The sequence below is a fragment of the Raphanus sativus genome, unplaced genomic scaffold, assembly GCF_000801105.2.
Source record: "Raphanus sativus cultivar WK10039 unplaced genomic scaffold, ASM80110v3 Scaffold1388, whole genome shotgun sequence".
In the NCBI taxonomy this organism is placed as follows: Eukaryota; Viridiplantae; Streptophyta; class Magnoliopsida; order Brassicales; family Brassicaceae; genus Raphanus; species Raphanus sativus.
The window spans coordinates 1-17,502 of NW_026616700.1; the positions used below are offsets into that span (position 1 = coordinate 1).

The window sequence follows — 17,502 nt, forward strand, 5'->3', positions numbered from 1 at the left end:
AGTGTAATTTGCTTGTCAATGCTCAATGCCTTGATTCGTAATGTATCTATGAGAATTTAATTATTGCAGCCAGGGATTAGTACATACATGTAACTTCTTGTAGTATGTGATTTTAAACGGGGTTTTCAACTTTTTCATGAAACTAGTTGATCCAAAAACTAATACAGTAATACAGCCGCATTACTAGAGAATAGAGAAACCATAAAAACTGTTATAACTTAATATTCGTGTATGATTTTAGGTCTGCATCTATTAGTTGCTCCACAAGGTACAAGATGTTATACATTTCGAAAGTAAAGTTCACTGATCATATCCATCATAACTTAAGCCATAACTTTTAGGAGTTTGAATATGCAACATTAAATGTCTATGAGGACACACTTTGACTTTTGAACTCTTATATATAGATTGTTGAAACTATGATGATGAAAAGAGAACCTTATACATGCAAAGTTGTTACAAAACCATATAAAGGAGACATCCTTGGGTGTAATATTTGTTTCCAAGTCCAAAACAAGCCCCAGGATGCAGAGGTTACAGATTAGTTCTCGGCCATTCCGAAGAGTTTCTGATCAACCCTCTTGCCGGATTTCTTCAATCCCCGACGGGCTCGTGGTCTATGACGCTGCCAAGAAGGATCTGATGCTTCACAATAATAGTTACAAGTCTGTTAATGGAGAGAGAGCTATTCATATAATCCCTCTTGTTCTTTTTTTATGTGCTTTTGTTCTTTGGTCTTTTTCAAGTTACTAATAATCTCTAGTGACGTACGTAAAAATGGACGTTATATTTGCTAGTTGTGATCATTTTGATATTGATAATATATGATTTTAATTACAATATTTGCCAATAATTGGATTCATCAATTGTTAATTAACATTCTGGGCACGTTGAGTAATCAAAAACACAATGGCTCCGACTGGTGACATATTGTATTAGAGTTGATTTACAATAAAAGTTACAATTTGATGTAACTCCAGTAAAATTTATGTGGTAGAAAACTGTAGATTTATGTGGTGAGTTTGATGTAAAATATAAGTTATTAAATTTTTTAAATAGCTGACTAGTAACATTTTCGATGTATAAATTGTAGTGTCTTTATTTCAAATAATAACATTTATAAATAAAATAGCCTGAAAATATAAATATATAATCAAAATAAAAGAAATATACTTATATAATTTCGTATATAAAATTTTTAGTTATCAAACCTAGTTAATATACAATATATAGCAAAGGTATTTACGTATTTATATTTATGTAAACATATAATCAAAAATTATAGCAAATATATTTATAAATTAATGTAATTTTGTATATAAAATCTTTAGTTATCAAACACAGTTAATAGTTAAAATTAAAGAAACAATTTTAAAAATAATAATTAAAATCTGATAAGAAATTTATAAAAATGTTTGACTAACTAGTTTTGAAAATAGTTTAGTGAGTGAAGGAAAGTAAATGTAAGAAATGATTATCATACAATTAAAATATTAAATTATTAAAAAAGATAAAACTAACCGTAAGATAATCTATAGAAAATAAAATAACTAACACTTCAACTTCTAATACATGCGAAATGGCTTGATGTTGATTAATCATTTGAGTTACCAATTTTACAAAGGGGATAACTCAAAATGGTACCTCAATGATAACACATTATAACTCAAATGTAAACTCAAAAAATGAAAAATAAATCATGATTGGTGACATTTTTGAGTTATGATCATAAATCAAACTAAATCATTGGTAAATCATGTCACCAATAATCTGTAAACCTAACCGAACCGAACTTCTCTCTAATCCCCTTCGCTCGCTGTCTTCAATCTTCAAAAGCTTCATTTAACTTTCGAGTAAGCCTGTAACAATAATGGTGATTAGCTGTGGAGTATTCTCGACACGTTCGTGTTGCTCGAGACTGCAACCGCCGTGCCTTGTACTGCGCCGGAGACTCTGCGGAGCTACAGCTTGCTCTGATTCTGTAAACGGGAGCACTTCGAATAAGAAGAGAAACTCAGAGAAGGAGAAAGTGATTGTGATATCTGGTCCCACCGGCGCCGGGAAAAGCAGGCTTGCCTTGGAGCTAGCTAAGCGTCTCAACGGCGAAATCATCAGTGCTGACTCCGTTCAGGTCCATTTATACTCTCTGGTTTAAGTTAGTAATAGCTCAGTAGGAGTGAACTAGGACTCTGGACTTGAGCCCTTGTCTAGGCCAGTTGATAGTGCGTCTTGAACAGAAAGATGACAGCTTTGCTTAACCCAAGACTCTAAATGGTTTGGAACCAGTTGTGTCTGAAATGCTGAAGTTGAAAGTTTCTTTCTTCAAAAAAAAAAGGTTCTTGCTTTGTGTTTTTGGTTGACAACAGGTGTACAAAGGACTTGATGTTGGATCAGCCAAGCCCTCAGCAAGCTATAGAAAGGTATCCTTCTGATATATAAATACATTTGTTGGTGGAAACGAATCAAAAAGTGTATACCTTTGAGCTTGAAGTTGTATGTTTATGCAAAATTATGCAGGAGGTGCCACATCATCTTATCGACATTTTGCATCCGTCTCAAGGTTCTTCTACACTGCTCCTCAATACTTCTGATACTCATGTATGCAAAATCAAAGAAACTTCTCATTTTGTATGCTTTTTTACTTAGACTATTCTGTGGGGCAATTTTTCGAAGATGGAAGGCAAGTTACTAAAGACATTCTTAGTAGAGGGCGTGTTCCCATAGTCACAGGTGGCACTGGATTGTACCTGCGATGGTATGGCATAATATATATATATATATATATACTTTGTCTTGTTCCCTTTTGTAATGTGTTAGGTTTATATCTATGCTTTCTTGGTAATGTGTTAGGTTTATGTATGGGAAGCCAGATGTGCCTAAACCTTCTCCAGAGATCATCTCCGAGGTCCACGATATGCTAGTTGATTTTCAGACCGATCATAACTGGGATGCGGCTGTTGAGTTTGTTGTCAATGCTGGTGATCAGAAAGCCTCTTCTTTACCTCGTAATGATTGGTACAGACTCAAGCGTAGCCTCGAGATACTCAAGGTTTTGACAATGATTTGATCATAAGGTTAGTTCTTGCTCGACAGGTGAAGTGTCTTTGTGCTTTAACAACTTTGTTTGTTTACGTGGCAGACAACTGGATCTCCTCCGTCTTCCTTTCGTGTTCCATATGATTCTTTTCGAGAAAGTTTGAACTCTCCTGACGCCAATGATGACTTCAGTGAGGATGGTTCATCGGGTGATATCTCTATTCAAAATATACATACAGATTTGGACTATGACTTCCTTTGTTTTTTCTTGTCAAGCCCACGGATTGATCTCTATAGATCTATTGACTTCAGATGCGAAGACATGCTCTCAGGTCAGTAACTGCAGCTACTTAGTTTTAGTATATTAAACTTGCAAGGATAACAATGGCATGCTCTTCTGAGGTTGTCTTCTTTGATATTGCTTATTTGTTTCTCAAACTTCAGGTGCCAATGGAGTTTTATCAGAAGCTAGATGGCTTCTTGATCTTGGTCTTCTTCCAAACACAAACTCTGCAACTCGAGCCATTGGTTACAGACAGGTAAGCTCTTTATTACCTGTATGATGATCGTAATCAGACAAGGGTTCTGCAACGGTGGAAACATTCTTTTTCAGGCCATGGAATATCTATCGAAATGTCGTCGACAAGGGGGTGTAAGTTCCCCTGGAGAGTTCTATGGGTTCTTGAACAAGTTTCAGCAAGTATCTAGGTGATTCCTCTACATAAGACTTGAACTGACTGAAAATAAATTGAAGTTATGTTTGCTATTCTTTCAGAAGGATTCTGTATCTTTAACTTAGTTTGGTTGATTGATTGATTATGCAGGAACTTTGCAAAAAGGCAAATGACATGGTTCAGGTGTGAGCCTATGTACCACTGGCTTAATGCTTCTAAGCCTCTGGTATACATACATGTTTCTGATTCTATTTAAATTACTTATATAACTATTGGGTTGCTGGTGATGCAATCATTTGTCTACTTCGCAGGATACAATACTTGAATTCATTTACGATGCTTACGAGAAGGAAACAGAGACGCTGGTGGTGCCTGATTCTATCAGGATGAACAAAGACATGAGAAACTCTCGAGAAGCTAATGCACTAAAGGCGTACCGCCCTAGAAATAGGTACAGAGAAGACTCGATGATTTATATTCTGTTTTGTTGGCTATTATATAAACATTTTGGTTATGGATTTGTGACTCTGTTTTGTGAAGGCATTTCATTGGAAGAGAGGACTGTTCTTCAGTGTTGGAGTGGATCCGAAGTGAAGGATGTAAGAGTGAAGTTTCATGCGTGGAAGGAGCAGCAATATAACCCACTTACACGCTTTCTTTCTACCCGGAGAAGCCAAAAAAAGAAACAAAACAATAGCAAATGTGTTTTTTTCTTGTATGAATGCACGAGTCGACAAGGTTTTAGATTAGCTTCTTCTTTTTTATTTTGTATGAACAAACATTTTATTCGCCTACGTTTCACTTATAAATCTTAAATTCACTCCCATGTTATATGCATCAATCTCAGATTCATCCTCATACGGTTAAAGTGGGCATAGAATATTTTTAATTTTAGATGATTGCATTCAAATAGACTTAAGAGTTGGTGTCGTTTATCCATTGTGAATCAAGTAAATGTAAATCAAATACTGCAAGACAGCGACATGATTATTACTACAACATTTTGGGTGCGTTAGAAGCCAAAAGTATTATATTCAAAAGTGTAGTGGCCACCTGAACTGATCATCCATCCCCCGTAACGCTTCTTTTGTTTTTTTTTGTTCTTTCATAAACTTTTTGCTTGATAAAGAATTGGTAATTTAAGTAGAGCTCTTTTGGCACACCTCAACACGCACATTGCTCGTGCTGCTCACCAACAAGAATAATATAAAACAAATAACACTACGGATATTCGTCGCTTTTTTTTTTAACGTTTTCATCCTCTGAACATCTAACGTCTACGTAATGACGACACTGTTAATGAATGCATTTCTATATACAAATGGCTTTGCCTAAACTCCAAAACGAGACGATAGCCATTGTTCTTCGAATAGAAGCAAACAAAGGGCCATTTCTCATGCGGTTTTGATGGATAAACAACGCCAAAGCCCAACGGGTGTTACAAGTCCGCAACTTAGAACTATTATTTTCTTCTTCATTTTGGATTCTTTTCCTTCAAAATTAAAACTGGCTAACGATTTTGTTTTTGGCTTGCTGACGTGTAAAAAGCCTAAACTTATATATTTTTATATTAGCATATAAGTTTTTTTTCTTCCATTGCCCCTTTGATCCTTGTTTGGTTGCCCAGAAAATTAAAAAGAAAATAGATGAAGCTTTGTTGTTGTTTGTGGAAGCAGAAAGAATGATGTCTTCCTTTGCGTGCTAATAAACATTCTTTTCTTAAGGTAAACATAATTTTTAATTCAAAAATTTTGAGTTTTTAGTCTCTTGATTGTCTGCTTAACAATGAAAACTGTTTTTAGAGATTGTCTTTCTCCTTTAATATCTTGAAGAGTGATCCTAGAGATTGAGTAATCATCACACTTTCAATTTTCATTGAACAGTTTATATGACTTTTATGCAATCTGGTGATTGTGAAGCAAAAGAATCTGAAACGTTTTATGACAACAATAGATTGAAGCTGAAGTTAGATTCTCATGGGATCTACTTGCTCCAACTTATATTTGCAATGGATCATCAATCATCATAAAAATACTCTAGTGAATTTTTTACTGCCTTGCTTCATTGGATGTGTTGCTTTTCTCTTGTTTTTTTTTTGTGGTTTGAACTCAATAGAAAAAAATGCCTTGTGGATAAAAAAGAAGTTGAGTCTCTTTGCATAGTAGTATCTGATTGTTATCTTATAAGCAGTTTGGAACCATGAGATTCAAGAAAGGAACTAAAGTAGAAGTGTTGACCAAATCATCAGTTCCATCTGGTGCTTGGCGATCTGCTGAGATTATAACTGGTAATGGGCATTATTACACTGTCATGTATGATAGTGAAGGTACTACAGAGAGGGTACCGAGGAAGAGCATGAGACCTGAGCCTCCTCCTCCTCCTTTTCAAGTTCTACATTCTTGGGCTCCTGGTGACCTTGTTGAGGTTTTAGAGAGTTGTTCCTGGAAGATTGCAATCGTTTCCAACGTTTTGGAGAATGATTGTGTTTTGGTTAGGTTACTTGGTTCCTCGTTGACTCTCAGGGCAAACAAATCCGACATTCGAGTTAGACAATCTTGGCAAGACAACGAGTGGATCATGGTCGGGCAGGTACTTTTTTTCTTTATTTCTGTTTCTCCTTTTTGTCAAATATCATTCAAAGCTGTTTCTTAAGCTGACATTTGTTTTGTATACCACTTGGCTAAAGGGTACATCGAGATTAAGTGCACAGACTTCGACAGGAAAGTTACGGAGAAAGCTGAATCTGAAGTGTGTTTCATCTGAGAAGCTCAATGAGTCTCACGTAAAAGGTCCAAAGAAAAGGACATACACTTTGGTTGAACCACACAATCAAACTAGACAAGTTGAAGGAAAAAAAGAAGAAGACAGAGAGAGTGTTGCGTCTTCTGTTGGTAGTTGTAACATGGACACCTATGGTTTAACTACTGTCTCTTTCCATCGTCCCATAGAAACTGGTGACTCTAGTGACACAGAGTCATCATCCTCTTATGGCCACTTAAGCATCAAGATCAAGAAGAAGTTGGATGTTCACAGGCAAGAGCTGGATGCATACCGATTCAGCATTGGGAGACTGCACGCATCATCAGGACCCAACATAACATGGGAACAAGAAACCTGGATCACAAATCTCCGTCTGAGGTTGAACATCTCCAATGAGGAACATCTGATGCAGATAAGAAACCTCATCTCTGATGATAACAGTTCAACATACAGATAGCAAGAGCATCATTGCCAACTACAACTTGTGTTACATAGAATAAAAAGTTGAGCCTAGGTTGTATTTGAACATGTTTATTTTTCTCCTTATGGTTACTTGAGAGAGACCTTCAAAGTATATATATTATATGATTGATTCCTGCAAGTCTCATTTTATCTCTTTAGGTTAAAAAACAAGTTGCTCTATTCCCAAACGAAACAATCCCAATTTAGTTCTCATTTTATATGTTAACATCAATGCAACACAGAGAAGAAACCAAAAAACAAAAGAGAGGAATCAGAGACAAAAGCAAACAGCTTCTCAGACATAGTGGAAGCAAGCTTCTTTTTTTTACTCAAAAGCGTCATCATCATCATCAGGAAGAGGCTGAGCCGCGGCGGCGATGAGATCAGCCTCGTTCTTCTGCTGCTCAGCAAAGTCGATGTGAACCTCGGGGGGAGCGAGAGCCGGGGACTCGACAAAGTGAAGGTTCTGGTCTCCGGCGAGCTTCCTAGCTAAGTACAAGAAGGGCTTCTCGAAGTTGTAGTTGCTCTTGGCGGATATCTCGTAGTACTGAAGATTCTTCTTCCTGTGAAACGTCACCTGCTTCGCCTTCACCTGCCTGTTCTTCACGTCCACCTTGTTCCCGCACAGAACGATGGGGATGTTCTCGCACACACGGCAGAGGTCGCGGTGCCACGTGGGGACGTTCTTGTACGTGAGACGCGCCGTCACGTCGAACATGATCACCGCGCATTGACCGTGGATGCTGCAAAAGTTAAATTAGAATAAAAAAAACATATTAATTTTTTTTTTATATATATAACCAAATCCTAACCCAGAGGATTACTTACTAGTAACCATCTCTAAGGCCACCGAACTTCTCTTGACCGGCGGTGTCCCAGCAGTAGAAACGGATCTTGCCGCAGTTTGTGAAGAAATCTAGAGGGTGAACCTCCACACCAATTGTAGGTTCATACTTCTTCTCAAACTCTCCGGTAAGATGTCTCTTGACAAAAGTTGTTTTTCCTGTAACAGAAACACAAAGACAATGTGATCCACTGAATAACAACAGCGAGTAGAGAGTAGTATAGAAGAAGGGGGTGGTTCGTTACCTGTGCCTCCGTCACCAACGATAACGAGCTTGAAGCTAGGGTAATCGACGGTTTGCTGGTTAGGTAGAGCCTGAACAACAACATAACATATATATGATGATTTTTGGAATAAACACAACCAAGAAACAAAGAACGATGATGAAGACAGTATAAGATCGAGGAGAACGTTACCATGTTGTCGGGATCGAGAGAATTGGGCGATGTATTTGTGTGTGCGTGGAGATTGATGATGATGATGTTTATGAAGAGAAGCGGCGAGATTGGGGGTTTTTAAAAGAGGAAATAAGGGGAAGGGTTTTTCGCTTAGGTATGACGCTATTCTTAAGACCGTTGGATTGGTTTCTTTCTGATGGTTCTGCAATTGTAACGCAGCTTTGTCCACCGTTGGATCTTTTCTAGCTTTAGTTCCACGCGGGTCTTTCCGACACTGACACACAATTAATTTTTTTTTTCCTTTTTTTTCTTTCAGAAATAATGTTATTTTATTCCCCTTATCAAATTTGAAATTCAAACTTCCTCTCAATGTTTTAATAAAAAAAACAAATTCCTTCAATATACGTTTTTTTTGGAGAACTGAAAATATACGTTGCGATTGACAATCATCAATTTATTTCTACTACGATACATTATTACAAAATCAATTATTATCCGACCAGGGTTTGTATATTAAAAATCTTGCCAACGTATCGTATCATACATGTCGGAAATGAAGAAAGTAAATCATCAACGGGAAAAATAGAACTTTTCTGACGGAGATGATTACAGAGACTTGGTGAAGAAGGTCACATTCAGAGCAATAGCGATTGTTTTGTCACGTTTCACTTTTGTCTACTCCTAATACCAAGGTTGCATATATAATCCGATGTTATTCTATATGATATTAAACCTACTTCTGAATGGTTCTCTCTTAGATCGAAACAGTTAAATGTAATCAGATTGTACTCTTTGCTGGGTTTTTTTTTGAAAAATCTCTCTTAGTTTAACACGATGAACTCGGAACTGGTATGCTAACATTTCAAGTACACAATAGTGTTTAGGCAGTAAAAAAAAACTCTGTTTTCAAACGCTTAAAGAAAAAAACAGAAGAGATTCTGGAAAGAACAGAGAACAGATTGATATTCCTACTTCCACAGCTTACGCAGAGACATGTTCTTCTCTGTGTCTTTCTTCATAACCTTCGCCACCGCCATCTCAAAGTCTTCCTGTGTCACGTGTACTCTCCTCTCCCTCAGAGCAAACATGCCTGCCTCCGTGCACACAGCCTGACCATTTATAACCAATAGCATAAGAGAACGAGAGTGAGTGAGAGAGAGAGAGGGACCGAGAGAGAAGAAGTAAGGGAGCAAAAACAGTTTACCTTCAGCTCAGCACCTGAAGCACCATTCATCTTCTCTGCAATCTTCTTCAGATCAATTCCACGCATCAAATTCATTTTCCTCGAGTGGATCTTCAAGATATCAAAACGTGACTGCAACACAAGTTTAGGAAATACATCAGCCGAACATGTTCTACAACCTATCATCTACTACAGGAGCAACTCGATAATATGCTAAATAGGCACAAATCATTACATCTTCATTAGGATTTGGGAATTCAATTTTCCTATCAATCCTTCCTGGCCTGAGAAGAGCTTGATCCAGAATATCTATACGATTTGTCGCCATCAGAACCTGCACCAGTCATTTGAGATTATTAATGAGTTTGTCTACAAGAGAATGTCCTAAACAAATTCAACAAGTACCTTGATCTTGTTTGACGCTTCGAAACCGTCAAGTTGATTGAGAAGCTCAAGCATAGTCCGCTGAACCTCACTGTCACCGTTTCCACTTCCAGATTCCATACGAGCAGACCCGATACTATCGATTTCATCCATGAAGATGATCGATGGTGCATGCTCCCTAAATACCATAAACCATCAGGAATAGTTAAGATAAGTCAACAGGCACTATTTTTACCATACTTGAAATTTCAAAGTAGGGTCTAGCATACACAAACCTTGCCATCACAAAAAGTTCTCTGACCATTCTAGAACCTTCTCCAATGTATTTCTGGACCAGCTCGGAACCAGAAACTCTGATGAACGTACAGTCAGTGTGATGTGCCACAGCCCGAGCCAAGAGTGTCTTCCCAGTTCCAGGTGGACCATATAACAACACACCCTAGAAAGAAACGAGGATGAAATCATCTCTAATCTACTTAACATAGTTACAATACACAACAAAAAAAGTTTTCAAATGATGTGTACCTTTGGCTGAGCGATTCCAAGAGACTCGAACAATTCAGGATGCTTGATTGGTAGCTCAATGACCTGATGAAGAACAATTTAAGACATTATAAAAATATTTAAAAAGCATTTGAAACAACAGGGGGAATAGCAAAACAAAACCAATGACTGATCAAGCATACCTCCTTAATTTCCTTAATTTGCTGGTCAAGACCACCAATCATGTCGTAAGTGGAGTCAGGAACCTTCTCAACTTTCATAAGGTTAACCAGGGGATCAACTTTACTTGGCAGGACAAGGTGGAGAACATAGCTATCATTACGGAGAGCAACTCTTGTTGATGGTGTAAGCTTCGTTATGTCTATGCTTTTGTCAATATCAACAACATACTTCCCCTCTGGATGAACCTGGAAAAAAAAGGGAGTTTAGCTTCACTGATAGCTATGTTCATAAGATTACAACAACAATAAAGAGCCAATTTAATACCCCAAAAAAAAACATGCTACAGTAAAAGGATTCATACCTTAACCAAGACCTTGTTTTTCCCCATCACTTTGACCACTTCACCCACATAGGAGCCAGGTTCCTGAAGCAGCTGCAACTCCTCCCTCAGCATTCGTACTGTTTAGTTCACAAACAATTGTCAAAAAGGTAAAAAAAAAAAAAATGTCAAAAAGGTTTGAAATTATAGTTGAGAAATAATTTTAGTGCCAAAGAATTAAACTAGAAACTATAAATACTAATCAAAAACAATCCAAGGATAAGCATGATGCTGACCACGATACTATGAACACTAAATCTGTCTCTTCTTTAATTTTTTTTTTTCCAAATCATTGATTATTGGTATAACACCTTATAGGCACTCTTTAGACCAGTACTACTATACGACTAAGAGAGCAAAAGAAGAACTATTATTGCATACTTCTGAACAACAGTTTATTAATCTAATTATGCTCCTCGCAACAGTCCACAGAAGCTGCTAAGGATCAAACGGAATCAAGAAATCTAAACAGGACTCATCACATCCAAACCAATTCCAGATCATGAAACCTCAAATCCAAACAATCGAAAAGCCCTAACACGAAATCCGAGATTACTTAAACCTAAGAACACGATCCAAATTTGATTCCATGGGGGAAAAATAAGTAAGAAATTAGGGTTGGTTAATGAAAGGGAACCTCGAGAGTTGAGATCGTTCCTCTGAGCTTCGAGGCGATTGAGGTTGTTAGTTTTGTGGCGGAGAAGACGCTGGAGCTCGTCGATGTGCTGGAGATAGTACTGCTTAAGCCCCTCTCCTTGTTTCGCCACCGCTCCCTTGACGTTGCAGGTTTCAGCCTCCATCGCGGTCTCGGAACGCCTCGACTCGATTCCTACGGCCGCCATTTTTTTGTCGGTGGTTGCGAAAATTATCGACGAGAGCGAGCGAGCGATCTAGTATTGGCGACGACGATGGATCACAGGGACGAGAGCTAAGCCGTCTTATAAGTTGGAATCTTGGCTTATCCAACAAGACATGTACTTTTTTTTCCTTTCCTTAATATTTGTTTTTTTACGAGTATAATAGGTGGATACATATTTAAAGAAATTGAATTGGTTTAAATTGTATACTAATTATTTTGTCAAACTATTGATATATGGGTTTTATCCATTTTTCTTTCTCTTCTTACGGAAATTTTTGAAAAGTTATTTTACTTTCTAGTTTTGGTGAAAAACAAATAAACAAATATTTTTAATATTTTGTTCAAAGTTTTAAATAAATTTTTGTCTATTTTGTCTTCACTTTTTATTTACCAAACGTTACTAATCAAAACTTAGTTTAGTTTGATTATCACTTCCAAGCCACCATGTCTCAGAGATCCCATTTGCTTTATGACAATTTTATCCTCCAACTTTTAAATGAAAAACCTTAGCCACAAAATATGTCTTTTTGTTACTTTTGTTCACCTTATAAAAACACAGAACGCTATAATATACTAATTCTCATGTGGGAAATGAGATGATTGCCCCCACCCCAAAACCACATTTCCCTAAATGTAAACTCTTGGTGTAGATTAATAAAATCATTAATAAAAAATATTTTTTATATATTTAATGAAACATATTTTGATCATTTTGATTGTATACCATAGTTGTGATGAAATATTTTTAGGACAATCCTATGGTATTTTCTAAATTTAATACTAATTATTTTGATTTTTATTAAACTATTAATAAAAAGCTTTAACCATTTTCCTTTCTCTTTCTATGGATGGTTTTCGTAAAGATATTTTAATTTCTAGTATTGGTGAGAAGTAAATAAAAAATATTTTTATATTTTATTTGAAATTTTTAATGAGTTTTTGTCTATCAAGTTTTCACTTTTTATTTATCAAACACTCTGTTTGATTATTACTTCCAAGTTTCCATGTATCAAAGATCCTAGTTGCCATGACCCGTCGGCAGTGGCGGAGGTAGTTAACAATGAGAGGGGTCATATGATCCATGCGAAATCAAGAATTTTTTTTTATTTGTATTTTTGTAGAAAAGACTGAGAAAATATAGTAAAATAGCCTGCTGATCCATGTAATTTTTATATTGACTCTCAACTTGACCCTGGTAAATACTTTGGCTGGCTCCGCCACTGCCCGTTGGACCTGATCATCATAGTTCTCCGTACTACCATTTCTAGCATGAACCAAGCATATTGCGGTTCTCTATCACTCGCCTTAAGCGGCAATGCATGACACTTCCACAGTTTATACAGTAATCAATACGTACACGCTAAAACTATAGGTTAAGACAGTCGGGACATCTTTCTTATCCCTCTTACAAGAGGGAGATGAGGGTCATCAAATATATATATTTTTGATATAAATGTCAATCTAATGATCAACTTTTCATTCCGCTTTGTCAGATCTTTCTTCGTTAGACGATTTTGTTTTGTTTTTTCAAGTCAAAATCAGATTTGCTTTTCTTTCTCTCTATTTTTTTATTTATCTCTGATTTTTCTTCAATCTTAATAAAGATCCATCTTGCTTTCGATCGGACTTGTGTCTTCCGGTGTCACCGGATTCTCCTCCTTGCGTGATTGAATTACCTTAAAGAAACTCCGATGGTGAATACTTTGTTCTCTTCTTTTCATCGACTTAGCTTGATTTCTTTTCTTTTCTTTTTGACTTAGCTTGATTTCTTTCAATAAACTATAAACCTTCATGAGTCTCTAGAGGTCAATAGATCACCCTCTGCGTGGAGTATCTTTGTGGTTGTATATCATGAAGATAGGAGATTCTTGGTGGTTTTGAGATTATATTTAAGCATAGTTGGGTCTACATTTACAAATGATCCATTTCTTGTTTTGTTGGGATCTTTAAGATTTTAAGAAGCTGAATATCTTGAAGATTGCATCATTCAACCATGGCCACTGATGCAGTGGAGGAACGAAGCTTGCAAGTGGTTTATGGAAGTTGAAGACAGATGAAGATGAATCAAACATTAACGGCGGTTAATTTTTCCAACGACCTTCAACTCTTTACCCATTATTCTACGTGTAGAAGACCAAGGGACATGTGTTCTAGATAAGTAGCTGTATATTTAAGAACTGGTTCTTACTTAAAGTTAAGAGACAATTTTTATATTACGCTAAAAACTTCTTCCTAAGAACACTGCAATAAACATGTGTTTATTGGTAACTAGGATCGGCCCGCCCTACGGGCGGGATATACTTTACTTGTGATTTAGGTTATTATATTATGTATGATTTTGTAGTTTGTGTTTTTGATTTACATTTGCAAAAGATGTATATGATAGTAATTTTTGTCTTTAGAATGTTTTAGTGAGAAAGATTATACGTGATAAGATATTTTACGTAATAGTTGTTTTTTTTGTTGAAATCATAGCCTTTCAACATGATATTGGAGTGGAAGTGGTGATAATTTGAAACTGCATTTCTTATCAAAAATAAAATGTTATATTGATGAGAAGGTAGTATTAATGCAAAGCTATCAAAGTAATAAAAACATTGAAATTGAAAAGTTTGAAAACCAAGTAGTGGATAATGAGTGTAGGTACTTGTCAGTCATCTTGAAATTATTGAGATGACACTTTCTTGGTGATATTGTAAATATCATTATTAGTTCCATAACACTTATTTTTTAATATAGAGACAGTCACATAAAGAACGTTTGATCTATCTCAGCATTTTTCAGCTCGAGATATGTCTGTTTCTGTTCATGGCGATCCATAAATTGCATGTGCATAGCAAAATTATGGCATAGAAATAGTTACATTTACCACAGTTGTTGTAATTATTAATGAAGTTTGTTCTATTTTTATTATGTCTGTGTAGATATTTTAATATTATTGTTTTAGTTTAAATTATCTAATTCCATTTCTGTTATTTTTTTGTTTGTTATCAGGTTATTTTACATTATGTATTTTGCTGGACTATGCAAGTCTATATATTTAGTTGCATATGAATATTAAAATTATGGTTGAGCTTTTTATTTTAGTATTTTTTAAAAAATCACATTTAATTCATTAAAATAACCTTACATTTTGTATTTAAAATACCTAAAACATATACTTATTTTCCCTAAATACCAATTTAATGTAATCTTTTTAAAAAATTTACTTTGTTCTCAGTTATCAGTAACATTAATTTTCACTATTTTGTAACAAATTTCAAAAAAAAAAAAGTAAAAAAGCAACTTTTAAGATTGTTGTATTAGTTAAATGAACTAAAACTTCTACGAATATATTAATATTTACTATATTATTTGTTAAAATATAAACATACAACAATATATTACAATCTAATTGTAGTTAAATATAATTCTGGATTAAAGCTAAGTGTAAAAGAGAACCAAAATATTCTCAATATATATGCACAATTTATTTAATTTTTATTATTAAATATTATTTTGTTGCAGACAAATAAAAATATCATTTTGTTTTACAATTGCTACCTTTTCTAAGAACTAATCATGGTATTACATTGTTATTAAATATACCATTTTATATACTTTCTAACTAAGTATTAAGTATTAAGTTAATACAGTATTAAGTATTAATGCATCTGTTTTTGTTTTGAATATATTCAGTCCAACATTATGATCCAAAAACATTATTTTCATATTTTTATTTCCAGTAAACATTCTACAATCTAACAAATACACACATATATATATATATATATATATATATATATATATTCTATTTAATGTAAAATGTTTTTTCCTAATTCTGATAAATATAGTTTTAAAGTTTTGAATCGGAAAATCTAGTAAACAATAAAAATGGTAGGTTCAGTTCTAGTTTCCAATAGATAAATTACAATTTTGAATGATATTGTGACTTACAATTTTGAATGATATTGTGACTGAAAAGTTGGCCAAATCACATTTTTTAAACTATGACAGTTTAATAAAATTCTAAAGTTTGGTTAGGGTCGGTACAAAACGCTAAGTTATTTTGCTATACTTATCTCAAGTTTTTATATAGTTCTACTTTTTGAATGGCATATCAAACTCAATAACGAATCCAACACAATAGGCCTTCAATCTAACTCCGATTTCCCACCTAAAGATATTTTGGTGACTTTCTCATCAATTGTGACAAAAGAGCTGCATCAGTGACGTCTTCTACCGACCATCTTTACTCGGAACAACGGAACTTGCACATTGGAACTTGAAGAATGTGTAAAGTTAATCACCATTTCTAACTCAATGTATGAAGTCTATACTTTAAATAAACTATAGTAAGATGTGAATCAATGAAGCAGTTTGTGCGAGCACTTATAACAGGGGATATAGCACCATCCTTGTCAATATCAGCCACCTCAGCCTTGCAAATGGACTCCACAGCCTACGGTAACATAAGTGAAATACATTAGTTAGATACTATAAGCTGAGAACTATGAAACAAAATTCATTGCAGTCTTGGAAATTTAAAATCTTATTTAAGCTGCAGTATTTGTAAGATAATCATACGCAAAAGGAATGATTAACAAAAATAATTATTTCCAAGGGTTTCGACGGTGCAGAGGCATGAGACTTTTAAATTATAGTCAATTAATAAACACTGGACATGTTATGCAAGCACATGTGACTAACCTCAGCTTGATAGAGTCTTAGTAGTGGACTTGCTAAGTGGATGTACAGTCGGGGTTGAGTTGAGAAAGTAGCTATCAATCTCCTGGTCTTAACACCACCATACTTGGATGTAGTTGAAGAGGATCCAGCCCCACCTCCACAAAACCTGCATCACATTTGGTTAATGTGAGATTTGAATGCATGATTAAGCTGAAAAGCTTGAAATAACAATTATATGTAGAAGTAATTTACTCTTTTAAAAATCCCTGCGTGGCTCAGTTTTTGTTGTCAAAGAGTGTGATCCTGATGTCACATTGAAAAAATAGCCACATAAACAAAGTAGCCGTTTTACCACCAACAAATTTGGGATTTATGATTGTTGCAACCATCGCTTTAGGCTCCACACCCAAGAGTTATAACTTTGAGGTTTTGCAGAAACAAACATAAACAACTTTAGACAAATTAATAACGTACCTGTACGTTTGAATAATTCTCATCTGGAATGAAATCAATATGGTTCATCAACTCGAAAAAGTTGGTATGCCCTGTAAATCAAACACAGACCGGTGGGTCACACAGCTTGAAGTGAATGTTGCTTCTAGCAACATAAGGATAACTGAGCTAGTACACACTCTCCTTCCCTCTGTAGATTCTTGAAACTGTTAAGCCGGTGTGGGGACGATGGAACCTTGTATCAAGGTTGACTGAAAGCAAAAACAGTGTCACTATAATGAAAGTTGAAGTAGGTGATTGTAAATAAGCAAATAGAATACACAGCAACCTCTCAAGTACCTTCTCGTCCAAACAAACATGTCAACTCCAATAAGTTCGCCTCTTTTCTTCAGATTCCGAGCTTCTCAGAATGGAAGCAAACGGCCCACCACAATCTCCTTACAACGGCCAATCTTCAGATTAGAAGGGTTCACTTAGGAAGTCGCCATTACAGTGAGCTAGAATTTGGCAAGGTATAGTGCAGAGAGAGTATAAAAAACAATGAGTCACATATGAAGCAAACGGATAATATATATCAATATCTAGGATTAACGGAGAAGCCGAAGAATCGCCATTCAATGGCACGTTGTGGGGATAATTGATTTGGAGAATAATGGAGGTTAGTAACGCCGTCGAGTAAAGGAGGATGAAGCAGAATGGACGTCGATTATTCCAATATTCCAACGAATACATCAAA

General features: G+C 35.5%; 5 protein-coding genes and 1 long non-coding RNA gene across 6 annotated transcripts; 3 read left to right on the forward strand and 3 right to left on the reverse strand.

Annotated features, from left to right (window-relative positions):
• The first annotated feature begins 525 nt into the window (after nt 1-525).
• On the forward strand, nt 526-753 carry LOC130504160 (uncharacterized). The gene has a single exon (XM_056998745.1). It carries the CDS (start codon nt 526-528, stop codon nt 751-753), a length of 228 nt encoding a protein of 75 aa, XP_056854725.1.
• Nucleotides 754-1,702: 949 nt separating this feature from the next.
• LOC130504162 (tRNA dimethylallyltransferase 9-like) lies at nt 1,703-4,566 on the forward strand. Its single transcript, XM_056998746.1, has 11 exons — nt 1,703-2,131; nt 2,367-2,420; nt 2,518-2,560; nt 2,647-2,755; nt 2,851-3,049; nt 3,140-3,368; nt 3,481-3,575; nt 3,650-3,744; nt 3,861-3,936; nt 4,022-4,161; nt 4,251-4,566. Exons 1-11 carry the CDS (start codon nt 1,871-1,873, stop codon nt 4,348-4,350), a joined length of 1,401 nt encoding a protein of 466 aa, XP_056854726.1. The 5' UTR covers nt 1,703-1,870; the 3' UTR covers nt 4,351-4,566.
• Nucleotides 4,567-5,312: 746 nt separating this feature from the next.
• LOC130504163 (uncharacterized) lies at nt 5,313-7,065 on the forward strand. Its single transcript, XM_056998747.1, has 3 exons — nt 5,313-5,434; nt 5,901-6,299; nt 6,397-7,065. Exons 2-3 carry the CDS (start codon nt 5,910-5,912, stop codon nt 6,925-6,927), a joined length of 921 nt encoding a protein of 306 aa, XP_056854727.1. The 5' UTR covers nt 5,313-5,434; nt 5,901-5,909; the 3' UTR covers nt 6,928-7,065.
• Nucleotides 7,066-7,092: 27 nt separating this feature from the next.
• LOC130504164 (GTP-binding nuclear protein Ran-2) lies at nt 7,093-8,346 on the reverse strand. The gene is made up of 4 exons (XM_056998748.1): nt 8,193-8,346; nt 8,022-8,091; nt 7,761-7,935; nt 7,093-7,675 (listed from the first exon to the last, which is right to left on the reverse strand). Exons 1-4 carry the CDS (start codon nt 8,193-8,195, stop codon nt 7,258-7,260), a joined length of 666 nt encoding a protein of 221 aa, XP_056854728.1. The 5' UTR covers nt 8,196-8,346; the 3' UTR covers nt 7,093-7,257.
• A 665-nt stretch (nt 8,347-9,011) lies between these two features.
• On the reverse strand, nt 9,012-11,771 carry LOC130494760 (26S proteasome regulatory subunit 8 homolog A-like). The gene is made up of 9 exons (XM_056998749.1): nt 11,424-11,771; nt 10,769-10,866; nt 10,428-10,652; nt 10,267-10,329; nt 10,017-10,180; nt 9,763-9,919; nt 9,593-9,691; nt 9,379-9,489; nt 9,012-9,283 (listed from the first exon to the last, which is right to left on the reverse strand). The coding sequence occupies exons 1-9, from the start codon at nt 11,626-11,628 to the stop codon at nt 9,143-9,145; spliced, it is 1,263 nt and encodes a 420-aa protein (XP_056854729.1). The 5' UTR covers nt 11,629-11,771; the 3' UTR covers nt 9,012-9,142.
• Nucleotides 11,772-15,927: 4,156 nt separating this feature from the next.
• LOC130504161 (uncharacterized) lies at nt 15,928-16,954 on the reverse strand. Its single transcript, XR_008941162.1, has 4 exons — nt 16,788-16,954; nt 16,566-16,616; nt 16,335-16,479; nt 15,928-16,086 (listed from the first exon to the last, which is right to left on the reverse strand). It is a non-coding gene; the product is annotated as an uncharacterized LOC130504161 (long non-coding RNA).
• Nucleotides 16,955-17,502: the final 548 nt, after the last annotated feature.